The 24,018-nt window shown below is 35.9% G+C and overlaps 1 protein-coding gene across 4 annotated transcripts in view; it reads right to left on the reverse strand.

Moving 5' to 3' along the window:
• The window catches only part of si:dkeyp-117b11.1, a 101,117-nt gene that overhangs the window by 5,285 nt on the left and 71,814 nt on the right, over positions 1-24,018 (reverse strand). For all 4 annotated transcript variants that reach the window (XM_087264153.1, XM_087264152.1, XM_087264151.1 and 1 more), the window contains 14 exons: positions 19,806-19,899; positions 18,562-18,656; positions 18,406-18,463; positions 16,002-16,094; positions 15,862-15,890; positions 15,477-15,516; positions 15,318-15,393; positions 13,938-13,968; positions 13,820-13,853; positions 7,631-7,739; positions 4,550-4,581; positions 4,430-4,461; positions 4,254-4,337; positions 993-1,148 (listed from right to left, as the gene is read on the reverse strand). In XM_087264153.1, the coding sequence (XP_087120279.1) occupies positions 993-1,148; positions 4,254-4,337; positions 4,430-4,461; positions 4,550-4,581; positions 7,631-7,739; positions 13,820-13,853; positions 13,938-13,968; positions 15,318-15,370 (531 nt within the window). In that variant the 5' untranslated portion in view covers positions 15,371-15,393; positions 15,477-15,516; positions 15,862-15,890; ... (2 more) ...; positions 18,562-18,656; positions 19,806-19,899. The remainder of the gene's footprint in view (positions 1-992; positions 1,149-4,253; positions 4,338-4,429; positions 4,462-4,549; positions 4,582-7,630; positions 7,740-13,819; positions 13,854-13,937; positions 13,969-15,317; positions 15,394-15,476; positions 15,517-15,861; positions 15,891-16,001; positions 16,095-18,405; positions 18,464-18,561; positions 18,657-19,805; positions 19,900-24,018) is intronic.

The following is a 24,018-nucleotide window of genomic DNA, read 5'->3' on the forward strand; positions in this document are numbered from 1 at the left end:
TTCTGTAATAAATATGGCTGTCAAGCCAGGATCTTGATGGTTTATTGTGGGTTTGTTGTTTACATGAAGAAATCTGAGTTACAAGTTAAACAAAATTTTATTAAACAATTATATTTTGAATTTAAATATTTTTTTCTTGCGTTTACATTAATTTTACATTTAAATAGCCAAAATTACAATTTCAGTATTTTAAATGCGATTAATTGCTATTAATTTTTTTAAAAAGGTGCGATTAATTAGTTAATTTTTTTTAATCGATTGACAGCACTAATATATATATATATATATATATATATATATATATATATATATATATATATATATATATATATATATATAATATTTATACACACACACACACACACACACACACACACACACACACAAAGGTGTTCTCAACTGGTTTGGCCAATGCACCCACATTTTTAAATGGTCATAATGCCGCGAGCCAAATTTTTAGGAACTATAATACAATTTTAGGAATTATAATTAATTTGTATATATTAGTTAACATAAACAAGTAGTGACAGATAAATTATAAGAAATTCACCAAGACTTGCAAACAAACACTATTTTATTGCTGTCATTTAACAAAATGTATCAATTTAAAGAAATATTACAAAGTAAAAACCACAAATACTGTAAATAGTGGTTAGGTTAAGGAAAGGTTCAGTTACCATGAACTAAACTGAACTGTTAATGAAACTATTTGTCTGGTTTCTAAATGTCGTTTTAATTTAGTAGGTTTCATGCTTTTTCATGAGAGCACTTCATATACTTACAATTTTTATTTTATTTTAATATATTTTTGTATTATTTTATTTTATTTCTCAATTTAAAAACAATATGACTCAACCGCACAATTTCGAAATTTTGCATCTACATTTTCATGTATACTTAATATTTCTTTTAATTGAACACATCCTCTTTTATTATTATTTTTCTTTCTATCATATGGACATGTGAAGTGAAAGCAAATAATAAGAAGATACCTCTTCACTCTTCTTGCCCCCTTTGCCCAGCACATACTGCTGTGAATCCTCCAGAAAGCGCACCGGGATGTTGTAAACATTCTGATGGTAAAGCACCACCAGCGTGTACGGCTGAGAGTTCTGAGAATTACTGAATCTAACAAGAAACGTGCCGTCCTGCAAGATGACAGAGCAAAGAGACAAACATATTTCAGTAAACATAGTCTAAACTGGCTACAATACAAATATACAGTTAAAGTCAGAATAATTAACCCCCTTTTGATTTTTATTTTCTTTTTTAAATATTTCCCAAATGATGTTTAACAGAGCAATGACATTTTTACAGTATGTCTGATATTATTTTTTCTTCTGGAGAAAGTCTTATTTGTTTTATTTCGGCTAGAATAAAAGTAGTTATTAATTAAAAAAAAACATTTTTGGGACAAAATTTTTTAGACCCTTTAAGCTATTTTTTTCCGATAGTCTACAGAACAAACCATCATTATACAATTACTTGCCTAATTACCCTAACCTGCCTAGTTAACCTAATTACCCTAGTTAAGCCTTTAAATGTCACTTTAAGCTGTATAGAAGTGTCTTGAAAAATATCAAGTAAAATATTATTTACTGTCATCATGGCTAAGATAAAAAAATCAGTTATCAGAGATGAGTTATTAAAACTATTATGCTTATAAATGTGCTAAAACAATCTTCCCTCCATTAAACAGAAATTGGGGAAAAAATAAACAGGGGCGCTAATAATACAGGGGGGCTAATAGTTCTGACTATATATATATAAATTAATAAATTAATTTATTTATAAATAAAACATGTATATCTATATATACATAAATATAAATAAATATGCATATAAACACTTTAGTTTTGTAATTGTTTTTGTATTTTCTATACATATATATTTTTTTCTTTACATTATATACAGAATACACACAATATTTATACACAGTGAGTACACATACCTTATGTAAATACACACTTCTAGTTTAGATGCAATCGTTTATTTTGTCTTATTGCTAACATATGACAATATAAATATGATCAGAACAATATGACTCAACTGAACATTCCCAAGTCCAGCATAAACATTTTATATTTTTAAAAATCATTTGATCCTTTAAAAAAAAATTGTATAGTTTCAAAACAATATGACTCCACTAAACCACTAAACCAAAGTGGATAATCTTTGTTTTATATCTATATTGTAACTTCAGTTTCATTGCACTTCATATTTAATGTAATTTTATTTCATATATTTTCTTTTCTTTCATATATTTATATATTTTTTTATTATTTATATATGTTTTATGAATCATTCCAAAGAGAATTGACTTCATTTTATATCTATATTTATATAATGCATATTTTTTTATTTCTTTATATTTATTTTAATTTACTTTAATACTTTTTGTTTTCTTTTATATTCATTCGTTCATTCATTTTCCTTTGGCTTAAATTCTTATTTATCAGGGGTCACAACAGAGGAATGAACCACCATATATTCCAGCATATGTTTTACGCAGGGGATGCCCTTCCAGCCGCAACACAGTACTGGGAAACACCCATACACCCTTATGCCGAGTTCAGACTGAGTGATTTTAGCCCCGATTTTGACTCGCCGACAGGTTTTGAGAAATCACAGACAATTGTCTGAAATCACAGGCAAATCGGTGCTCGTGCAGGCGAGTAACAATCTCACAATGTGATCTATCAAGACGTGATCTGATTCCTGTGAGATATTTGACGTGCTGAATACCTGTAGTTGTCGGCGATTCAAATCATGCCGTGTGAAATGAGTTTTGACTGAAAATAACATCAGCGATCGCCTACAGCCAATGAGAGAGCAGCATCCACCAGACTAGCGTGTGTACCTGCAGGCCAGCGGGAGGTTGAGGGAGAAGTTAAAAGTGCTCATTTTCAGTTTATTAAGACCCAAGAAATGGAAGAAAAACTAGTGTAAATTTGGCAGGAGCACCCGTGTCGGTTTGATGTGTCATGTGTGCAATATCACAATAGCATCAAAAGTGAAGTTTATTCATAAACTAATTTCGAGAGGATCACGTGCTTATGATGTATCACGGCCAGTCTCGCATTTGCTAATCACTAATCTTCCAATCATATGAACCCTAAGCCACTATAAATAGCCTCAGTTTTCAGTTCACTTTATCTTCGTTTGGAAGAAACCCCCCTCCTCCCCTATTCTCCTCCTTTACCTGTGATTGGGCGGCACGGCGGTCCAGTGGTTAGCACTGCGAGCCACACAGCAAGAATACTGCCGGCCCTAGTTCCATAGGACCGGTGGGTGTTTCTGTGGGGAGTTTGTATGTCCTCCCCGTGTCCGCGTGGGTTTTCCCCGGGTTCTCCGGTTTCCTCCCACCATCCAAAGACATTCAACATACATAACAATCAAGCTTGTCTAATCCCTTACGTTCCCTTAGCTACAGCAGCAGGGGAGTTCTGAGATCCACCGAGCTCGGGCTCCCTTCTTGCTCTGCCAACGAGAGGAAGCCCCGGGCTCGAGGAGCCCTTGAGCTCGGGGCTCTCTCCCGGGACAGCATGCCAAATAAGCTTTGTAAGTCATCAACTAAGTGTGAACTCTTGAAAAGAAAGTTAGGGAGAAATTGCTAATTCCCTTCAAACCCAGGTGAGCAAATATGTACATTTTCTACCCCATTAAAGGCTTCTTTCTCATTATGTAGTTAAAAACAAAGGATATACGACGTGTTTTTGGCTGTGAGATGTAGTTTGGACAAAGTTGTCGGCGATTCTTCCTATTGTAAAGTCATGCAGTGTGAAAGCCCCTGTCACCGATCCATCTTGCAGTGTAAACAAAGCAGCGACGAAACGCTAGCCCAGACAGTCATGCAGTGTGAAAACATCTGTGACACGACTACTTTGAAAATCACGCAGTCTGAACTCGGCATTACATTCACACACATACACTACAGCCAATTTAGTCTGTTCAATTCCCATATTACACATGTCTTTGCACTGTGGGGAAAACCAAAGCACCCGGAGGAAACCCACGCCAACACGGGGAGAACATGCAAACTCCAAACAGATATGCCAAGCGACCCAGCCAGGACTCGAACCAGTGACCTTCTTGCTGTGAGGCCACAGTGCTAACCACTGAGCCACCGTGTCACCAAATGTATATATACACATTTTAATTCTGAAAAGTATACCTCAACTTAACACTTCCAAATGGGGATAAGCATGACAATACAAAAAAAAATAAAAAATCACACATAAACGCACACAAACCTTGTTCATCCGGAGCACAGTTTCCTCAGCAGTCTTACGGTCACAATCTCCAGCAAACCAGTCTTTGTCCTGTAGCCCCGCCTCCTGAATATTAACAAAACCATCAGCCAATCAGATCCTGAATGAAGCTTTGGCAGTTTGTCATGTTAAACTCTGAGCATGTCTGTAGTGTTTACCTGTGCGACCAGCTTTGCTCCAAAAGAGAGAGCTGAATGAGGAAAGAGCAGGACTCGATCAGAAAAGGACTGATCAGGAAATTCTAGGATAAATATGAATGATAAAAGACCTGTGCTGACCTGTGCTGTCCAGAGATGGAGGAGTAGGGGGACTGGAAACAGAACAAGTATATATATATTTAAGTGTGTAAGATTTTTAAATATTTCTGATTTGTGCGTAAAAACATTTTATGCTAATTATCTATACGAATGTTTGCTTATTCATGCTTTAAAAGATGTGACTTTTAAAAAAAAAAAACCTAAACAGATTTAGATTTATTGGGCTCTATATTAACGATCTAGGTGCAATGTCTAAAGAACATGGCTCAAAAGCATTAAGGCCGTGTCTGAATCCGCTTTTGCTATTTTAAAGACTGAAAAATACACTCTGCGCCCTGATGCATGGTCTAACAGGGTTGTGCTTATTCTCTTAATGAGTTCTGGGTGTGTTTTGAGCATAACCTGCATTGAACCAGTCAGAATCTCATCTCACATTCCCTTTATGAGTCGCTCCATTGTGCATTTGCTATTTATCTATTTTCACCTGGGGATACTCATCCCGAGGTCCTCAGATTATGCGGAGTCACTGATTGGATCCAAGACCGGCGACGTGATGATCCCAAGGATTCCATATCCAGGACCAGGCCGTATCTTGAGCTGCTGCTGCGCTGATGGTCGTGGGGAGTGGAGAACATGAGTCTGATTCCAGCGACGCTCCAGGGACAGACGAGTCTTCGCTGAGGCCATCTTCCAGCCTAAACCACGGCGAATGAAGCTCTGCACAAGACTTTTGGCCAGCGGAGAAATTAAAATGGTCGTGCCCAACTGAGTCTGGTTCCCTCAAGGTTTTTTTTCTTCACTCTCATCAGGCGAAGTTTTTTTTCCCTCTCCGCTGTCGCCACTGCCTCGCATGGTTCAGGATTGGTAGAACTACGCATCGATGAATTTGCTATTCAGTGTTTGAACTCTCAGTAATGATTAAATCACACTGAACTGAGCTAAACTGAACTGAACTGAACTTAAACACTAAAACCTGAACCACACTGTTCCAGTTACTATGAGCATTTATGTGAAGCTGCTTTGACACAATCTACATTGTAAAAGCGCTACACAAATAAAGCTGAATTGAATTGAATTTACATGGTGGACTCTGTAAGTGTAAAAACTGAACGCTTTACTAGAAAGAAAACAGTTAAACAGAGCATCTGCAGCGCGAGGATATAGAACGAGCCTCCTTCATTTAGCCTCTTTACTTTCTCTTTACTTTACTTCTTTTCTTTGCTCCTTTACATTGGCGGAGTGAGGAAACAGTGGAAACTCACTCAACTGAACACATCCATCAGCCTACATATTTAATTTCATTTGTTAAGCACAAAGAAGTGCTTCAAAACTATTTTTAAGTTCAGTTCTAATTTCCAGAATACGAATAAATGAACAATAATAACAAAGTGTGGCCAAAAAAACCCAAACACACTTCCTGTTCTCATATGGTGACGCAAAAAAATCCAAACCTGACAGGTTTAAATGAAAGCAATTCAAATATGCATATAATACGTAATACTACTACTAATAATAACAAAAATTATACTAATTGTCAGGAATGAACTAAAAACCCGGCATTTTATATTTACAGTTGAAGTCAGAATTATTAGACCCCATGTTTAAGTAAATAAAAGAAAATAAAAGCTATACAAACATTAAATATATATATATATATTTTTATTTGGTATAAATTAATCACTTAAATACAATGAAAAAGATCAAATCTAAATACATTTTTTAAATAAATAAAAAAATCTTAAAAGCTATGATAGTATATCATTAACACTAAAACAACACTTGCATAAGTAAAATTTTTTGTCTGTGAATATATTTTCAGCATGCATGGAACGCCACATGATAAAGGCATTCTAACATTGTCAACCCAGGCTCATTCTGAAAACGTAGTCCCATGGACGTTTCTGGAGACCGCGAAATACGTGCCAGGAGGTACATATGGCTGCAGTTTTTGTTTTTGCCAATCCGCGAGAGGCGTGATTCTCAAGCACGTCTAGGGAGCGCCGTTCTCGCGCCCGCGCCGTTCTCGTGTGAACCCTCCAGAGGCCGCTGTCTGTCTGTCTAACTGACTGAATGACTGACTGTGCGACCGGCCAATCGGCTGACCCACCCGGACTCCTCCTTCCCTAAAACCCAACCGATTTTACCGGTCAACTCGTCCGTCCACCCACTCACTTCCCTTAACTTAACCAACAATTTACAAAAACCATCCATGAATAAAAAGCCCTCGTCTGATTTTAAAAAAAAAAATGTTACCCACGTTTTCTGATTTCGCCAGGTTCTCACCCTGCTATGAAGTCGTTTGCTTTATTTTTTCTGTTTTTGTCTTACCTGATTTGCCGGACTCGAACCCGGTCGCCGTGGTCAACCCCTCCTCTCTATGAATCTGAAAGTCTGCCGACATACACAATAAGCTGACTGGACAAACTGATTGGGGCGGTAAAGCCCTCCACATGGAGGTAAGCGGTCAGCCGGTAAGCGCGAAAGGGAACAGCGTCATACTGCTCTGTAGCGTTGGCTTAAAAAAACAAATGCAGCCATACGTACCTACCAGTACGTATTTCGTAGTCTCCAGAAACGTCCTTGGAACTACGTTTTCAGAATGAGCCTGGGTTGAACATTGTTCTGTGTGTTTTAATGATTTTTTTTTATTATTATTAATTTACAGTGAACTTTGGAGGACCAGGCAAATTTGGAGATATTATTTTAAAGACAATGCCTGGGAAATATGAAACAAAAATCAAATCATACAATTAAATTAAATTCATAATATTAATTCAATGAATTAATAGTAGACAATAATAAGAAACAATACACTTTTTATTTTGTCCATACAATATACTGTTAAATATATTGTAAATTATTAGCCCAACTTACAGCTTTTTGCTTTTATTGATAAAATATTATAGGAAATGCTGTAAAATCTTCTTCCTCTTGTGAAATATTTGTAAAAGAATTTAAATGTCACAGTGAATAATCTAGCATTTAAATGTATGTGATCATATTGCACAACCCTACTGCATCCAAAAGAGGTATGAAATCCTTTATAAATTTGGAAGAAAATCTAACCAAAACCTTTTCCGATTCCATTGAGAGGTAACATACCTGGGTTTGGGCTCTTTGGGCATGATGATTGGGAGAACTGGTTTGCTGTTTGGTGTGGGTGGAGGTAGCGGGCCTGAAAGTGAGGGGCGTTTCACTTCTGTAGGGAGAACTAAACAATCAGAGAAACCATCAAATGAAGAAATACACGTGGCTCATATAATCTACATCAGGGTGTCAAGAAATAGCCAATAGTGTCTGCATGCAGCCTTAAAGATGCAAGCTGAGACTGTCAGACACAATGCACTCAATAGCCGCATTTCCACTCTCGCGCCTAAAGCCTAGTTCACACTACAGGATTTTAAACATCAGCAGATCGCTGTGCCATTCACACTACATGACTTGACTTTGTGTCTTTTAATCTTTGTGGTGTTCACACTACGCAACACTCCGTGAACGATCCACAAAAGGGGGGTTACACACTACATGATCTGACAACAACTCATTCCCCATCAGTTCATTCAAGCTACCAAACCACAGCCAATGAAAATTTGAGGGAGGAGTCATCAGAAAAAGCTGAACACTATTGGCTGTTTGTGTGCTGATGACATCACTGACAGCGTTTCAAGCTTTGGAGAAAACATTTAAAAACATCGTCAAATCAGCTGATTCATCAGCGGATTAATCACTCATCTGCAAGGTTTGAGTGGATAGATACACAGAGAGTTTTTAATTTTTGTAATTTTATAACTCTTTGAAATAAAACTAACATATTTATAACACCCTGCCGTTTTCTAACTATCAGTGTATTTCTTTCTGACATTGTTATTTTTTTATTACAAAACAGTAAAGAACTGAGCATTTCTGCCTTAAATTACCATATTGGTCAGCATGACTGCATGCATGTCTGATACTTTTCACTGTGACTTTAAATATGTGTGCATTTTCTTGCCTGGCAACTTCCTGCTAACATAAACAAAACTTTCTGATGGCAAAAACATCAATTTACTTCAGATATCTTTCAAAACAGCATATTCTGTGCTGTTAAATAGCTCCTGTTTGAAAGTGAAAATGAAAGCCAAGACCTTTAAGTGTTTTAGTATCCTAACTACATATTTTTAGGCTGTATTACCAAAAAAAGATGATATTTTTAGGGTAATGTGTCATTAAATATGATGCCAGACATTCAAAGCTTAATTTTAATATCTCAGTAATAGCTTTGAATGTAAATATGTTGTGACAATTTGGCTTTTATATGAGAACGGTCAGAATGAGCAGTATGGTATGGTCTAATAGTTGCAGAATTCTAGTTCCACTGTTAATATATCCTCCTCTCATGTCTGTGCTAACGCAGAATGAAGCGAGTGCACCGATGCCCATTCTGACCAATCACAGATGTTTCTGCTGAGCTCCTGAACACACAGGCGTTCAGCTCATGCTGATATGCTCTCTCATTGGCTGCAGCTCGTCACTACATCTGACCACACGTGGGGTTGAGTCGGCCGACTGCTCTGGAATATTTAGCATGCTGAATGTTGGATTTCCGTCTGCGAGGTGTCGGCGACGCGTCAGCAAGCCTCATTGATGCGTTGTTCAGTAGTTCACACATAAAGAGCGGCGAGGGCCGAGCACCCGCAGATTTCTTCCCGATCACAGCCCGATCTGTCGGCGAGCTCGTTAACTTCCAAATCGGGCTCAAATCAGGCTTAAAATCCTCTAGTGTGAACTAGGCATAAAGCGAGTGAGCCAGGGTGAGCCAATGCTAGTCGTGTTTCCACTGTCACTTCCGGGGGCTAATCGGGCCAAAGCGGGGCTTTCTTGAGGCCAGCGGCCGGCCTTTTTCGGCCAGCCCAATACCTTGGACCAAAAAGGGCCAGCTGGGCTTCGGGATGGAGTGAAAGGAGAGGCGGACTTTGCCAGAGTCTGTTAAAGATGGCGTGCCGTCATTACACTAGTGTTCCGATCGCACACGAGTACACGCAGCAAACAAATAAGGGAAAGAAAACATATAGCTGGTCAGTTTAATGACAGGCTATTCCATAAAACACCTTATAGAATAGGGGTGTTTTTGCTTATGATCGCCCTCATGTTTTCCTTTTAAATGCAAGGCTGTTGCATAAAATAATGAAGTTTTAATTTATAAGTGATTTTTCTTTGCCGCGTCCTCCTTAATTCTTCAATAACGCATAATAATCTTAATAAAGGTGTGTTAAAACGAAGTAGTTGAGATAAGGAAACTGGTTATTTATAGTGAGTTAGGAATCATCTTATTGGATATTCGATCATGAGCTGATGCTGGAACAGCTGAGAACAATCATAAGCACGTGATCCTCTCAAAATTTGAAACTTCGAAAATTAAACTTAACTTATCGGAAAGATTTTTCTCAACACATTTCTAAACATAACAGTTTTAATAACTCATCTCTAATAACTGATTTATTTTCTCTTTGTCATGATGACAGCACATAATATTTTACCTGATATTTTTAAGATACTAGTATTTAGCTTAAAGTGATATTTAAAGGCTTAACTAGGTTAATTAGGGTAACTAGGCAGGTTAGGGTAATTAGGCAAGTTATTTAACGATGGTTTGTTCTGTAGACTATCGAAAAAACAAAAATATAGCTTAAAGGGGCTAATAATTTTGACCTTAAAATGGCTTTTAAAAATGTATAACTGCGTGATAAGTGCACGTTGTGATGCCTGTGTGTGTGTGTGTATGTGTGTGTGTGTGTGTGTGTGTGTGTGTGTGTGTGTGTGTGTGTGTGTATGTGTGTGTGTGTGTGTGTGTGAGGCCGGCCGAAAGAGCGCTTGCTTCACAGCTCTGTTGATGGCCCGAGCGGCTTTTTTCTTTTTTTATTTATTTTGGAGATAATGCAAAATATGAACACAACAATAGTGTCATTTCTAGATAAAATAGCAGCTATATTGAAATAATTTAAAGAATTTTCAAATATCGGATATAATAAAAATCACAATAAGTAAATAAACCAATACAAAAAAAAGCTATAACAATGTAGGTATATACAATACATAAATGAAACTGTTTTAGGCCATATCGTCACCTTAGAATTATAAGGTTCTCTCTGCATTCTGAATAATTTTGAGATACTGAGCTTCAAAGTTTTTGCAATCCATATAGCAAACAATATGTGTGTAACAGTTCTCTTTCATCCATTAACATGACAGAGACCCTAAAGGTACTCTAAATGTAAATTATCAAAGTTCTCTTACATTTGCTAACTTTTCAATAAATACAATAAAAAAAATATATATAGTTTGGTGTTGTAATAATATGTTGAGGCTTGAAGAAGTAACATTTGTGCTTTCTATATCATTTATTTAATGTTGTAGGATGAATATTTTTACTTGTTCAAGTTTACCATACAAGGCTGTGCTAAATATTTTATCCAGCGCAGATGTAAATTTTATGTAATTATTATGGTCATAATTATTAAACTTTATGCATTATATAAATTATTGAAATATATTTATTGAATTATATGCCCCATGAATTAAATCAAGTATTTGCCCTTTAAGGTTTAATATTAAATTTAAAGACTTTAAAAGCAAACAGACTATGAGCAAATGAGTTTAATAAACACTGAAAAGTTTTTCACTGACTATATACACACAAATAAAAATATTTCACATTTAATATATAATTTAAAAAAATAATTTGTTTCTTTTTTAACAATGTATAATTTAAAATTTAATCTCAATGTCAAAAAATGCTTCTAAATCATCACATTTACACACATCTCAATTTTGTGTGGTGTGGCATTATTTAGCCGTCTTTGATTTTGTGTGATTTTGTCTTTCTTGTGTTTCCCGCTGTCAATGGAGCATTCCGGCAAATGACAAAGAAAGCTGGTCCTGATTGGTCCTCGTGCGTGCATTAAAATGCTGATTGGCTCACAGAAAGAACCTTTTACAGCCAAGCTAGAGCTCAACTTTCTAGATAAATTATTTTTGTTTTTTAAATAAAAAGGCTTAAAATACAAACAACTTATTAAAAATAAAAGCACAACGTAAATACGTTGTCATTTAATAAGGATATGTCAATAACTCAATTTTGACAAAAATGTCAGATAGAACCTTATAATTCTAAGGTGACGATATATAGCTTTCATTTTACTAAGATCTCACTAAAAAAAGATTTTAAATATGTTCTAAAAACAATAAACACCGGAGGAGGTTTATAATATTATCGATAAAGTATTTGGATACGATGATATTAATCAAATCATGCAAACAGAGCATTTTTAGGTGAGTGAAAGCAGAAACTAGCCTACCTTTTTTTCAGTCCCATGAAGCGCTGCTTTAAACACATCGGGGAAAACTGCTAACACAAAATGTGTTCTGTGTCCTCAAACAAGTGCTTATGTTTTTATATGACGTGGTAAAATTTATAAATGAAACTTTAATTGTAGAGCTTTATTCCCTCTGTTAGTGGCGAGACCACTCCATGCACGATGCCAACAGTCGGCCGGTGAGTAAATAAATGTAACTAGATTATTAAAGTTTGTCGAGACAAACTTTGAGGCTGGCTTGTGAAAGCCTGTTAATAATAATTTATTTAGTTTAAACATTTTTAAAAAGTATGAATAGATAGATAGATAGATAGATAGATAGATAGATAGATAGATAGATAGATAGATAGATAGATAAATAGATAGATAGATAGATAGATAGATAGATAGATAGATAGATAGATAGATAGATAGATAGATAGATAGATAGATAGATAGATATTAAGCATTTCTAGAATGTTAAAGTACTTAGCTAATCATTATTAGCATGTTGCTATAACACTACAGCATGACGATATCAATCTGGGCCTCTATAATGGCAGTCTATGGGACAGTTGCTAGGGTGCAGTATCTGGTTGTTAGGGAGTGGCTAGAAAGTTAAAAGCTTGTCAGTTATTGGTAGTCTGGTTATCTGAGTTAAATGAGCTCAGCCGTTAGTCTGTAGGAGAGTCTGATGCAGAGTTATGAGCTCACAAAGTTTGATCCAATGTAAAGTCAATGACAGTCTTTTGAATGGAAGTCTATGGGACAGTTTCTAGGGTCCCAAAAGTGGTTACTAGGGTGTGGCCAGAAAGTTAAAAGCTCATCAGGTATTGGCAGTTAGGTAGTCTGAATTAAATGAGCCCAGTTAGAAGTCTGTGTGACAGTCTGATGCAGAGTTATGAGGTCACAAAGTCTGGTCCAATGTTAAGTCAATGGGATTTTTCCAACGGTCCCGGGACGTTTTTCAGAAAACCGAAAGTCGGATCAGTTGGAAAAGATATAGCACACCGAGTCAGACCAGTTTGAAGGTTTGGTGTGAGTTTGGTGGTCATAGCTCGAAAGCTCTAGGAGGAGATGCGTTTTGTTTTTTAGTCTCAGAAGAAAAATAGGATAACAGTAGTCTGGCTTGCTACACAAGCCAGCCTAATGATTGGAAACACACAGGCCTGTGCAAATAGACATATAATGTACTGCTGTACAGTAACATGTCGTCTGTTTGTTTCAGTTGTCTTCATTTTAATGCTCTCGTGATGATGTGATGGTGTGCTTTATCTGCCTGATTCCCGCTGGAGTGGGCAGGTTGTGTGACGTTTGATTCTAGGGACGTTCTGGGGGCGGGGTTTGCGTGATGCGCTGAGAGCTACTAGCCCGACAGTGGAAACGTGACATGGTTTCATCCTCACTGCACAACCTAAAATTGGCCCGGTCCGATAAAAGCCCTGGCTTGACAGTGGAAATGCGGCTAATGGAGCTAGTGATGTCACTGTGAGGGGCAGGGTTAGGGGTGGTGAGCACATTAAAAAGCGTTGGATGCAGCTCAGATCACACTGCAGGTTAGCATCCAGACCCCTCTCAAAAAAAGCACGGTTTAGTAATAAAATAGTCAAGAGACGATGTCTCAAGGTTTACTGTGGTTTGAAAGCGTCAAGGTTTTAAAACCCGTAAAGTTTTCTGTTATACACTCTACAAATGCCGGGTTATTTTCATTTTTAATATATGGACTAACTCAAACATTGGGTTAAACTTATTCCTACTAACTTGAATTTAAGAATTAACCCAGCAGTTGAGTTAGTCCCATTTACACCCAGACTGGGTTGAAGTAACCCGGCATTTTTTAGTGTACCGTTACTACAATGTATGTACACCTTTTTATTTTTTCACATGTTTTTTAGGACTATTTATTTATTTAACTATTTCCTAGGACTCTATGGCACCTTAAAAGAATAAACTCACCAACCTTTGTTCACAGCACCACTGATCAGGGATGAACTCTGAGGAAAAACAGCAAATGACTCAGTTTTTTCACTGTAATGAACATATGTGTGTCTGTGAGTGAATGTCAAACTACAACTTACAGATTTGGGTCTGGGAACAGACGGTTTCATCCTGTAAGACAACAAGAAACTACATCAGCAACACTAAAAGTGCTAGGTCAAATTGTAATTAAGTAAGTGCTAGGTTGAATTGTAGTTTTTAAGTTAAACTGTAGTTGTTGTTTTTTAAGTTGTAGTTTTTTTTAAGTTAGTTGTAGTTTTTAAGTTAAAACATTGTATTATTAAATTAGTTGAAATTTATTTAAACCAACTGTTGGGTTTCTCCAACAAACTACCCAGCATTTTTTGAGTGTTCTGGAACTGCTACTAACTTTTGATTTTTCTTTTTACATTGTTAGGATTGTATTAATAAAACTGAAAAATGCAAGACTAATAAATATTATTTTTTGTGTGTATAATAAAATAAAATAAATTAAAAATGTTAAATTAAACTAAATTAAATTAAACTAATAAGAAAAAATCAAATCAAATCAAATCTTAAAATTTTATATTAAGAATTCTAATTGGTGATTTGTTTTCTCTTTGTAACACCGTATTATTAAATTAAACTAAATTTATTTTAAAATTAAGAATAAAATAAAAAATTTAATAAAAATAAAATACAGTTAATTTTTCCAATTTTATTCTAAGAATTCTAATTGGTGATTTGTTTTCTCTTTGTGACAGCTTATTGTCAGAATTCCCTGCAGAAATTAAATTAAATTAAATTAAATTAAATTGAATTAAAAAGCAAATTAAAACAACCCAAAGCAAATTGGGTTTAAAATAAATTAAAATATATTATATATAATTATATTTAAAATAAAATAAAATTAAATTAAATTAAAAATAAAATACAATAAATACAATAAAATACAAAAGATTTGTTTTCTCTTTGTGACAGCTTATTGTCAGAATTCCCTGCATAAATTAAATTAAATAGCTAATTAAATTAAAAAGCAAATTAAAACAACCCAAAGCAAATCGGGTTTAAAATAAATTAAATATATTATACATAATTTTATTTAAAATAAAATAAAATAAAATAAAATAAAATTAAATTAAATTAAAAATAAAATACAATAAATTTTTCCAATTTTATTCTAAGAATTCTAACTGGTGAATTGTTTATTCTTTGTAATAGCTTATTGTCAGAATACCCTGCAGAAATTAAATTAAATTAAATTGAAAAGCAAAGCAACACAACGCAAATAAAAGTAAAGCAAATTAAATTAAATTAAATCAATGCAAAGCACAGGTAAATTAAATTAAATTAAATTTTTTGTTGTTTTGTTTTAGTTTATGATGATAACCCATATTTGTTAAACTAAATTAAATTAAATTTTTTGTTGTTTTGTTTTAATTTATGATAATAACTCATATTTGTTATAAACTAATAACCCCTGATTATAACATGCGTACATCATCTGCGAAGGGTCTCGTCCTGCAGTTATAGATGGCAGGGGTATACGCATCGGGTTTCGAGGAGCAAGAGGATCTGGAAAACAAATGAAAAGAAAAACAATCAATATTAGACAATAGTTAGCCTACTGTAAAGCTCAAAATAATTTAAGCACTGACCTGCTACAGGTTCCAGATACGTATCATCCTCATCATCACCCTAATATAAACAAAATTAGAGTAAAATGAAAATGATCATATTTTATTCATATTACACTTAATACACACCTCATTGAACATCTACACATGGACATCACCTATACTATATAACTGCAGGTTAACTATGTTTATATATCAGAACTTAAACTGATAAAGTTATTAGTAAAAAGTTAATTACAGTTAAGAATGACTAATAAAGTTATAGTAACTAATAACCTTCACGTTTCTGAATTTGACTGTAATGCAATAATGTTCACCTTTTGTAAAGCTGCTTTAAAACAATCATGATTGTGAAAAGGGCTATACAAATAAAATATTGAATAATCATAACAAGGCTGAATCATACCTGCCCTTCATTTGGGTCCAGGTAAACATCTGGAAAGTCAGAGAGTACAGTAAGGTACAGAATACAGGGCTTAATGGGTCATCATTTATGCAAATTAATATGCAAATGTTATTGTTTGCTAAATAGTTTTTAAAAATGACCTTCATCTTGTTGAGGGACCGGTGGGGGTTTTATTGGGGGTCTTTTAGGTGGGCCTTTTTTACCAGGTTTATCTTGACGTACCACCTCAGGAGCTGCAGACACAGGATACAACATTTCATTGATTTCCTCAAGCAACCACACAGTGTCAGGGTTCTGCTACTCTGGTCTTGTAAATTCTTGTTTTGGTGGCAGAGCCCGGGCACTAGCTGTCTTGTCCTGTTTCTGTCTTCGTGTGCCTCTGTGTGCAGATTTGTTCTAGTGTTTGTGTTTGTTCTGTCAGCATCGCGCTGCTTCATTCTTGGCGCCTCCGTCTAGTTGGTTTCAGTTTTGGTCGGCGCTGAGATGAAGCATGCGCGTTGCATATGTGTGAGCGCACGGTGAGGTGTTTTTACCTATCATGTGCTCGTGTCTTGCGTCTCTTGTCAAAGCACGTGGCTCGTTGTTTATGTTGTGGTCACATGCTTTTGTTGTGTGCTTCAGAGTTGTGCTTGGGTTGTCATGAACATGTGGTTAATGCGTTCTCTCATTGGCTGCATGTTCTTGTCCTGTTTTATGTGAGCGCATGGCTTGTCTTGTCTCTGTCATGCGCTCTCCAGTCTATTGTCTAGTCCCACCCCTCTTGTTAACCCATTATTAGTTAATTGTGTTCACCTGTTTGTGTGAATTTTCTCCTGCTCATAATCTCCTCATGTCTTCTGTTCTGTGCCAGTTCGTCGTCTACACTCCCCTGTGTTCCTGCTCCAGTCTTGTCTTGCCTTGCCAGCCAAGTTTGTTTGTGTGTTTTGTTAATGTTTTCCCCCTCGGGGTAGTTTTGTTTTGCCTTTTATTTTTATTTTATTATTAATAAAAACCCATTATTTGCTGCACCTGACTCCTCGCTCCTTTCCCTAACCACGACCGTGACACACAGAAACTGCCTGTACTTGGTAAAATCCTAATAACAAATTTCATGAGTAAAATACTTAACTTCACATAAATGCTTATATATTCATTCATTTATATTCATTCGGCTTAGTCTCTTATTTACAGGTTTTCTTGATTGCTTTGATGCAGGCATCAACTGAAACTCCACGTTTTCAAAACAGTTAACACTCAGGCCCAATCAGCGGCGCTTACGGTCAAAATGACACATTTTGCTTGCAAAACGCACATACCGTGTCAAAACATTTAAACTAAGCAACAAAAGCTAGTTTTACCTTCAAACAACACAACTTGCAAACAAGTATAGGAGCTCTTTTAATTACTTATTGCACAATGGACAACAAAATACCGAACTCAGTGTGAATCAGTGCACTATTACTTGCTATTGTAGCCTATAGAGTGGAGGAACTATGACGTCAATTTGTATGCAAAAACCCGGAAGCGAGTTAGCATTTTAGCACTTCCGGTTACCTCATCCCAAAGTCAATGGGTTTTTTTGTATGGGGCTTCAGTAAAATCGCTTAAATTAGGTCCGTGGCTAACACAAACTCAAGATACTCTCACGTTTTGTTCTACGACATAAAACACATCAGTTACAGCACACTTTTGACTTTTTATATCGGTTATGCTACTTTAAAAAGACGGTTGCTATCAAGTTGCTAAATGGGACTACAGGCGGTGTCGGAGACATTATACGACATCGAGCTGATCTGGTCTTGAGCGCAGCTCACTTGTGTTGGGCATTTGGATGTATCTGTTATTTAGGTATTTTCATGAATAATATTTTATAGTTTGTAATATTATTCTAATTGGGAATTCAGATTGTGTGTAGATAATTCCTTCAATTGTAAAGTCTGTCGAGACACATTCATTTGTTGATCATTTATTTTAATAAACAATATTATGAAGATACTCTTTACCAGCCTGTCTCTCTCCTGCTCTCAGTAATGCAAACGTGTAAATAAATGTGTAAAAATTCATGTTAACTGTCTTTTTAACGTGATCAAGTGATTTATCGTCTTTTTTTCTTTATCTGAACACATTAAACTTTTTCAGCATATGTTTTACACAGTAGATGCCCTTCCAGCTGCAACCCAGTACAGGGAAAAATTACAGTACAAACAGCAAAAAAAAATAAAAAATTATCCATAGTTTACATCAGAACAGCCCTCCAAAGTTATACTGTTATATTGACAACATGACTGAGTAATTTGACTGTCTTATCATCAGTACACCATGACACAAGGATCTGTCATTCTGATGGCACTGACTTGTTCATTGACAAAGAAATAAATTTTTGAGACATGAACTTAGGATTTTGAGCAAGAGAATGGCTTTTGCGGGTAATCCATGGTGTTTTGCTATTTGTACACGTTGTTTTGAGTAATGCACTTACTGTTTTGCACATTTCAATTCTGATTTGAGAAATGAACCAACGCCACTGAGAAAAACTGTAATTCACGAGCTTGTTTGGAGACTCACGTTTGCCATCATTGGGGTCGATGTAAAACTCCTCTTGGTCTTGAGGCGACTCTGGCTTCTGCGAGCAAATAATACACACAATTATGAAGTTATTTATGATGAAGTGATTGATCATTAAGTTAAGATACAGATATTGGAATAATTCAGGTGTATTACTGTGTTTTTCCCAAACGGGATGATCTTGGCTGGTCGTGGTGGTGGTGCTGCCTGTCTTTTGGGAATGACAGGGTTTGGGGTTCGATCTGGATAACCTACGGAAAATGATTGTAACAGTTTAAAACAGTTGATCATTAAAATAGAAACTTTCATTATGATATAATGTGTATATTGATCAAAAACAGAAGCAAGATATCGCTAATCATCACATTTGATTGCTTTTCTTGTAGAATGTGAAGCACGGCATTGATTTTAACAGGGAAAAAAACTACAAGTACTATAGTCAAATCTGTAACCTGGATTAAAGTAAGTTGCCTTGATAAAAATGGTAAATAACAATAAATTAATTTCAATTTACAGAATTCCCTGCTGGAGACTTCAATTTTAATGCTTTTTGTTGTACATTAATTTGGTTCTCAACAGTGATGTACTTAAGAGATTTGACACGTGACAGACAGAGCTAGATTAGATAGATAGATAGATAGATAGATAGATAGATAGATAGATAGATAGATAGATAGATAGATAGATAGATAGATAGATAGATAGATAGATAGATAGATAGATAGATAGATAGATAGATAGATAGATAGATAGATAGATAGATAGACGGATAGATGGATAGACAGATAGATGGACGGGTAGATGGGTAAATGGGTCGATGGATACATCGATAGATAGACAGATAGACAGACAGACAGACAGACAGACAGACAGACAGACAGACAGACGATAAATAGATAGATAGACAGACAGACAGACAGATAGACAGACAGACAGACAGATGATAGATAGATAGACAAACAGACAGACGATAGATAGATAGACAGACAGACAGACAGACAGACAGACAGACAGACAGACAGACAGACAGACAGACAGACAATAGATAGATAGATAGATAGACAGACAGACAGACAGACAGACAGACAGACAGACAGACAGACAGACAGACAGACAGACAGACAGACAATAGATAGATAGATAGATAGATAGATAGATAGATAGATAGATAGATAGATAGATAGATAGATAGATAGATAGATAGACAGACAGACAGACAGACAGACAGACAGACAGACAGACAGACAGACAGACAATAGATAGATAGATAGATAGATAGATAGATAGATAGATAGATAGATAGATAGATAGATAGATAGATAGATAGATAGATAGATAGATACTGTTGATATGTGTGTATAATGATATACACACACACACACACACACACACACACACACCCAGGTAAACATTCTCCTCTACTTGGCGCGGTTGGACTTTAATAGTGGGGCGGTCACATGGTGGAGCTTCATACGTGTCTCCATCTTCCTCATCCTGCAAAAACATACAAATAAAGCACACAAAACACAAAAGATTGTTAAGATGCATCTAAAATACACTGTAAAAGTATGTAAGTCAGTACAACAACAAACAACATAATCCTTATTTTCTTTGGCTCTTTCTTGTTCACTCAACTTTTGAAAACATCAGCTGCACTGACCTAACATGATTTATCAGTGATACAAACAAACATTTAGTTGGGTTAACGTAAGGTTATTCATTAGTTTTGTGGAGAGGTGAACTACTCTGTTACAAAACGTTTTAAGTTGCGTCAAATGAACGTATTTTGTCTGCAGAACTGGAATTGAGCGAGCAAAAAAAAAAACAATCTTTATTTCCTTTCAGTTTTCTTGTGTACTCAACATTTATTGTTTTTACCTTTAATTAACAGGACAGTAGAGAGTATACATAGATATATACACTAGATGTCGCCTGGCCTATTGTTGTCTATTGGACGGAATGCGTCAATAGCGCCGCCATCTTGCTACAGGGTAGCGCTCCTTTGAACTGAATGCGGGACCAAGGTACAGTGGAGGACTGTGGCCATCCAAAGCCAGAGATATACACATATACACATATATCTGTGATCGGGAGTTTTCCTGGATGTTAGTATGTAATTTTTTTTTCTAATTACGAAAATTATAATTTCACATCACTTTTCTACATTGATGGATCAGTGACCGCACGGGCATTCCTGACAAAAACCTTGTGTTTGTGTGTACAGAAATGTACTATTCACCCTCCCTGCTAAATTTGATCTAATCCGTGTCCTGAAACACAGCTCCTCTCCTGCTTTCACTGCTCATACTGACGGAGGGAGCGATTCGTTTGTGAATGAGTCCCCCGAACGACTCTTTCACTAACGTTAGCCGACAATAATACAAGTTTCTGGAAGCGCAGCATCTCGTTGTCATATTTCTTTTGCATTGTTTGCTGATTTTATTCAACAAAACTAGCATAAAGCCGTAGACAGCGCTAAAGTCCTGCATCTTCACGTAATTAACACTGTCTTGACTAGTGCGGTTTAATGACATTTGTCCTGGGAGCACTGTACCAATGTGGCGGCGCTATTGACGCATGCTGAGGGTCCCTATGCGATATCTAGAGTATATATCTATGGAGAGTATAGACAGAAAAGTGCGAGGAGAGAAGAAGTATCGGCATATTACCTTGAGGTGGAAATCAAACTCAGGTTTCCGTGAACACATTATCTGCATATTTATATTTGTTTTAATAAAAACAAGTTTAGATTTGTCCACCTGTGGGATTTTGGAGCAACTGCATCACCATAAACTCAGTTTTTACACACTCTTCATTATTATTGTTCATTTATTCCTTTGCTGGAGATTAGAACTGAATTTAGAAATAGTTTTGAAACTGCGCTTAACAAAGGAAATGAAATATGTAGGCATACTCAGAGGAGTGAGTTTCCACCGTTTCCTTACTCCACCAAAGTAAAGGAGTAAAGAGTAAAAGTAAAGAGACTGAATGGAGGAGGCTTGTTCTTTATCCTCGAGCTGCAGATGCTCTGTTTAACTGTTTTCTCGCTAGTGAAGCGTTCAGTTTTACACTTACAAAGTCACCATGTAAACAGTAAATGCACAACGGCGCAACGCAACTGACTCATAAAGGGAATGGGAAGTGAGACTCTGATTGGTTTAATGCACATTATTCTCTAAACACACCCAGAAGTCATTAAGAGAATAAGCACAACCCTGTTAGATGCAAACTGTATTTTTCCATCCTTAAAATAGCAAAAGTGGATTCAGACATGCCCTTAATGCTTTTACACCATGCGCTTTAGACTTTGCGACTAGATTGTTAAAGTAGAGGTCACTGTGTGTGACTCATCGTTGCAGTAAGGCTTTAAATAACTCCACAACAAATACATCAGATAATCATTGGGAAAGTTCCTACACAAACCTCTCACAAACCTTACGTGAGATCTGCTTCCTTCATGTCTGTCACTGTGCTGTTTATCTGACGCAGCAGGAGACAGAGGCTGTTTCTCAATATGCGTTCTTCAGCGGTCTTGCGTCCTCCTGTTCTCGTGTATTGTCATCATCAGCAGCCAAAGTTCAGTTCCAATACTTAAGACCGCAACGGAGGACGCATCAAACTTCCCCCGGATGTGTTCTTGATATCGAGGACGCACCGATGCAGACTGGAGCATTGAACTCGCTCTGGAAATCCCAGAAGTCATTGCGACTGGAGGTGGGAAGCGCAGCATTTTATATAGGTTTATTTTTTAAAGTTCAGAGATATGAATTATTTATCTCAGGAGTTTCCCTTAATGAAACGATGAATATAAACATTAGCATGAGGGTGAAAAAAACACATTAAGGGTGTGTGTTTGCTGAAATTCGAATTAAAACCTGTTTTATTTATATTGTGCAATTTATATTAGTAAAGTCTTTATGCAGAGTTAATATTGTGAAAAGGGGAAAAGCAATAAATCGTTGTATGAATGCTGTAATATTTAAAAAATGTGGTTAAAGATGCGTGAAGGTAGTCGGCGCCAGTGGTGTAGTGGTTAGTGCGTTGACACATGCACTCCAGTGCTCACGCCGACCCAAGTTCGATTCCCGCCTCGCAGTCCAATGCCGATCCTTCCTCTCTCTTTGCTCACCATGCTTTCCAGTTAATTCTCTACTGTCCTGTCAATTAAAGGTGAAACCCCCACTCCCAAAAAAAGATGCGTGAAGGTCATGTGACCATTAGGAAGAACTATGGGAAGAACGCAGGATCTCACTTCTCAGAGGACGCGCTCTCTGTTCTCGCGGTCTCCCGAGTTCGTTCTTCCAAAGTGACCTAGCAAGACCGGTCTCCACTGGAATTAAGAAATTCCTTCTTGGAATTAAGAAACAGCAAGAGACACACTCTGACAGGCACGTGGGAATGGTGAGCGTGGAGAGGCACAGGCCACAAAAACAGCTACAATGTCCTCAGAGCCGAAATTTCCAATATTCATAAAGGTATAATAAATAATCTGATGAGTGTTTTGAGCTGAAACTTTACAGACACATTCTGGAGACACACAAGACTTACTGTTGAAGTCAAAATGATTAGCCCCCCTTTTTCTTTTATAAATTATTCCCAAATGATGTTTAACAGAGCAAGGAAAATGTTCGCAGTATGTCTGATAATATTTTTTTTCTTCTGGAGAAAGTCTTATTTTTTTTATTTCGGCTAGAATAAAAGCAGGTTTTATTTTTTTTTTAAACCATTTTAAGGTCAAAATTATTAGCCCCTTTAAGCAATATATTTTTCCAATAGTCTACAGAACAAATCACTGTCATACAATAACTTGCCTGATTACCCTAACCAGCCTAGTTAAACTAATTAACCTAGTTCAGTCTTTAAATGTCACTTTAAGCTGTATAGAAGTGTGTTGAAAAATATCTAGTTAAATATTATTTACTGTCATCATGGTAAAGATAAAGTAAATCAGTTATTAGAGAGGAAATCTAGAGAAAATCTATTTTCTATTAAACACATTCTAAAAACGTTGAGTTATTTATTTAACCCAATGGTTGAGTTAAACATATTTGCTGCTTTGTTGGGTTATTTTGAACCTTTATTATGTTATTTATTTAGTAACTCAACCAGTTGAGTTAAATATATTTGCTGCTTTGTTGAGCTATTTTTAACCTTTATTATGTTATTTATTTAATAACTAAACCAGTTGGGTTAAAATGTTTTGATTATTTGAATATTTTATTATTTATTATGTGTGCATAATTTTGTTTTTGCGTTATAAAGTTTATTTAAGCTCTAACGCAATAATATTGTTTTTTTTTTTTTTATCAAATTACCTATCCGTGTTGTGTTTTTATATTCATTTCACCATCCAAGACTATCTTTTAGAAGTGTTTGGATGTGGTTAAATGTACTGGACACTGATAAAGCACATAGAGCTCCATATTCTGCTCCATCAACACATCATTTTCTGCTTGCACAGTTTAGAACTGTCTGCACTTTGTTCTGTTTCTTCATTGTTTGTGATTCTTGATTTATTTTAACAAAAGTGAACTAAAATGTAATGGAAATGAAGCATTTTCAATATTTTTGAATACTGTATGTTTTTTTATTTACCCAGCCATAATTATAAAA

This window comes from Danio rerio, chromosome 8 (genome assembly GCF_052040795.2).
Source record: "Danio rerio strain M-AB ecotype USA chromosome 8, GRCz13ab, whole genome shotgun sequence".
Taxonomy (NCBI): domain Eukaryota; kingdom Metazoa; phylum Chordata; class Actinopteri; order Cypriniformes; family Danionidae; genus Danio; species Danio rerio.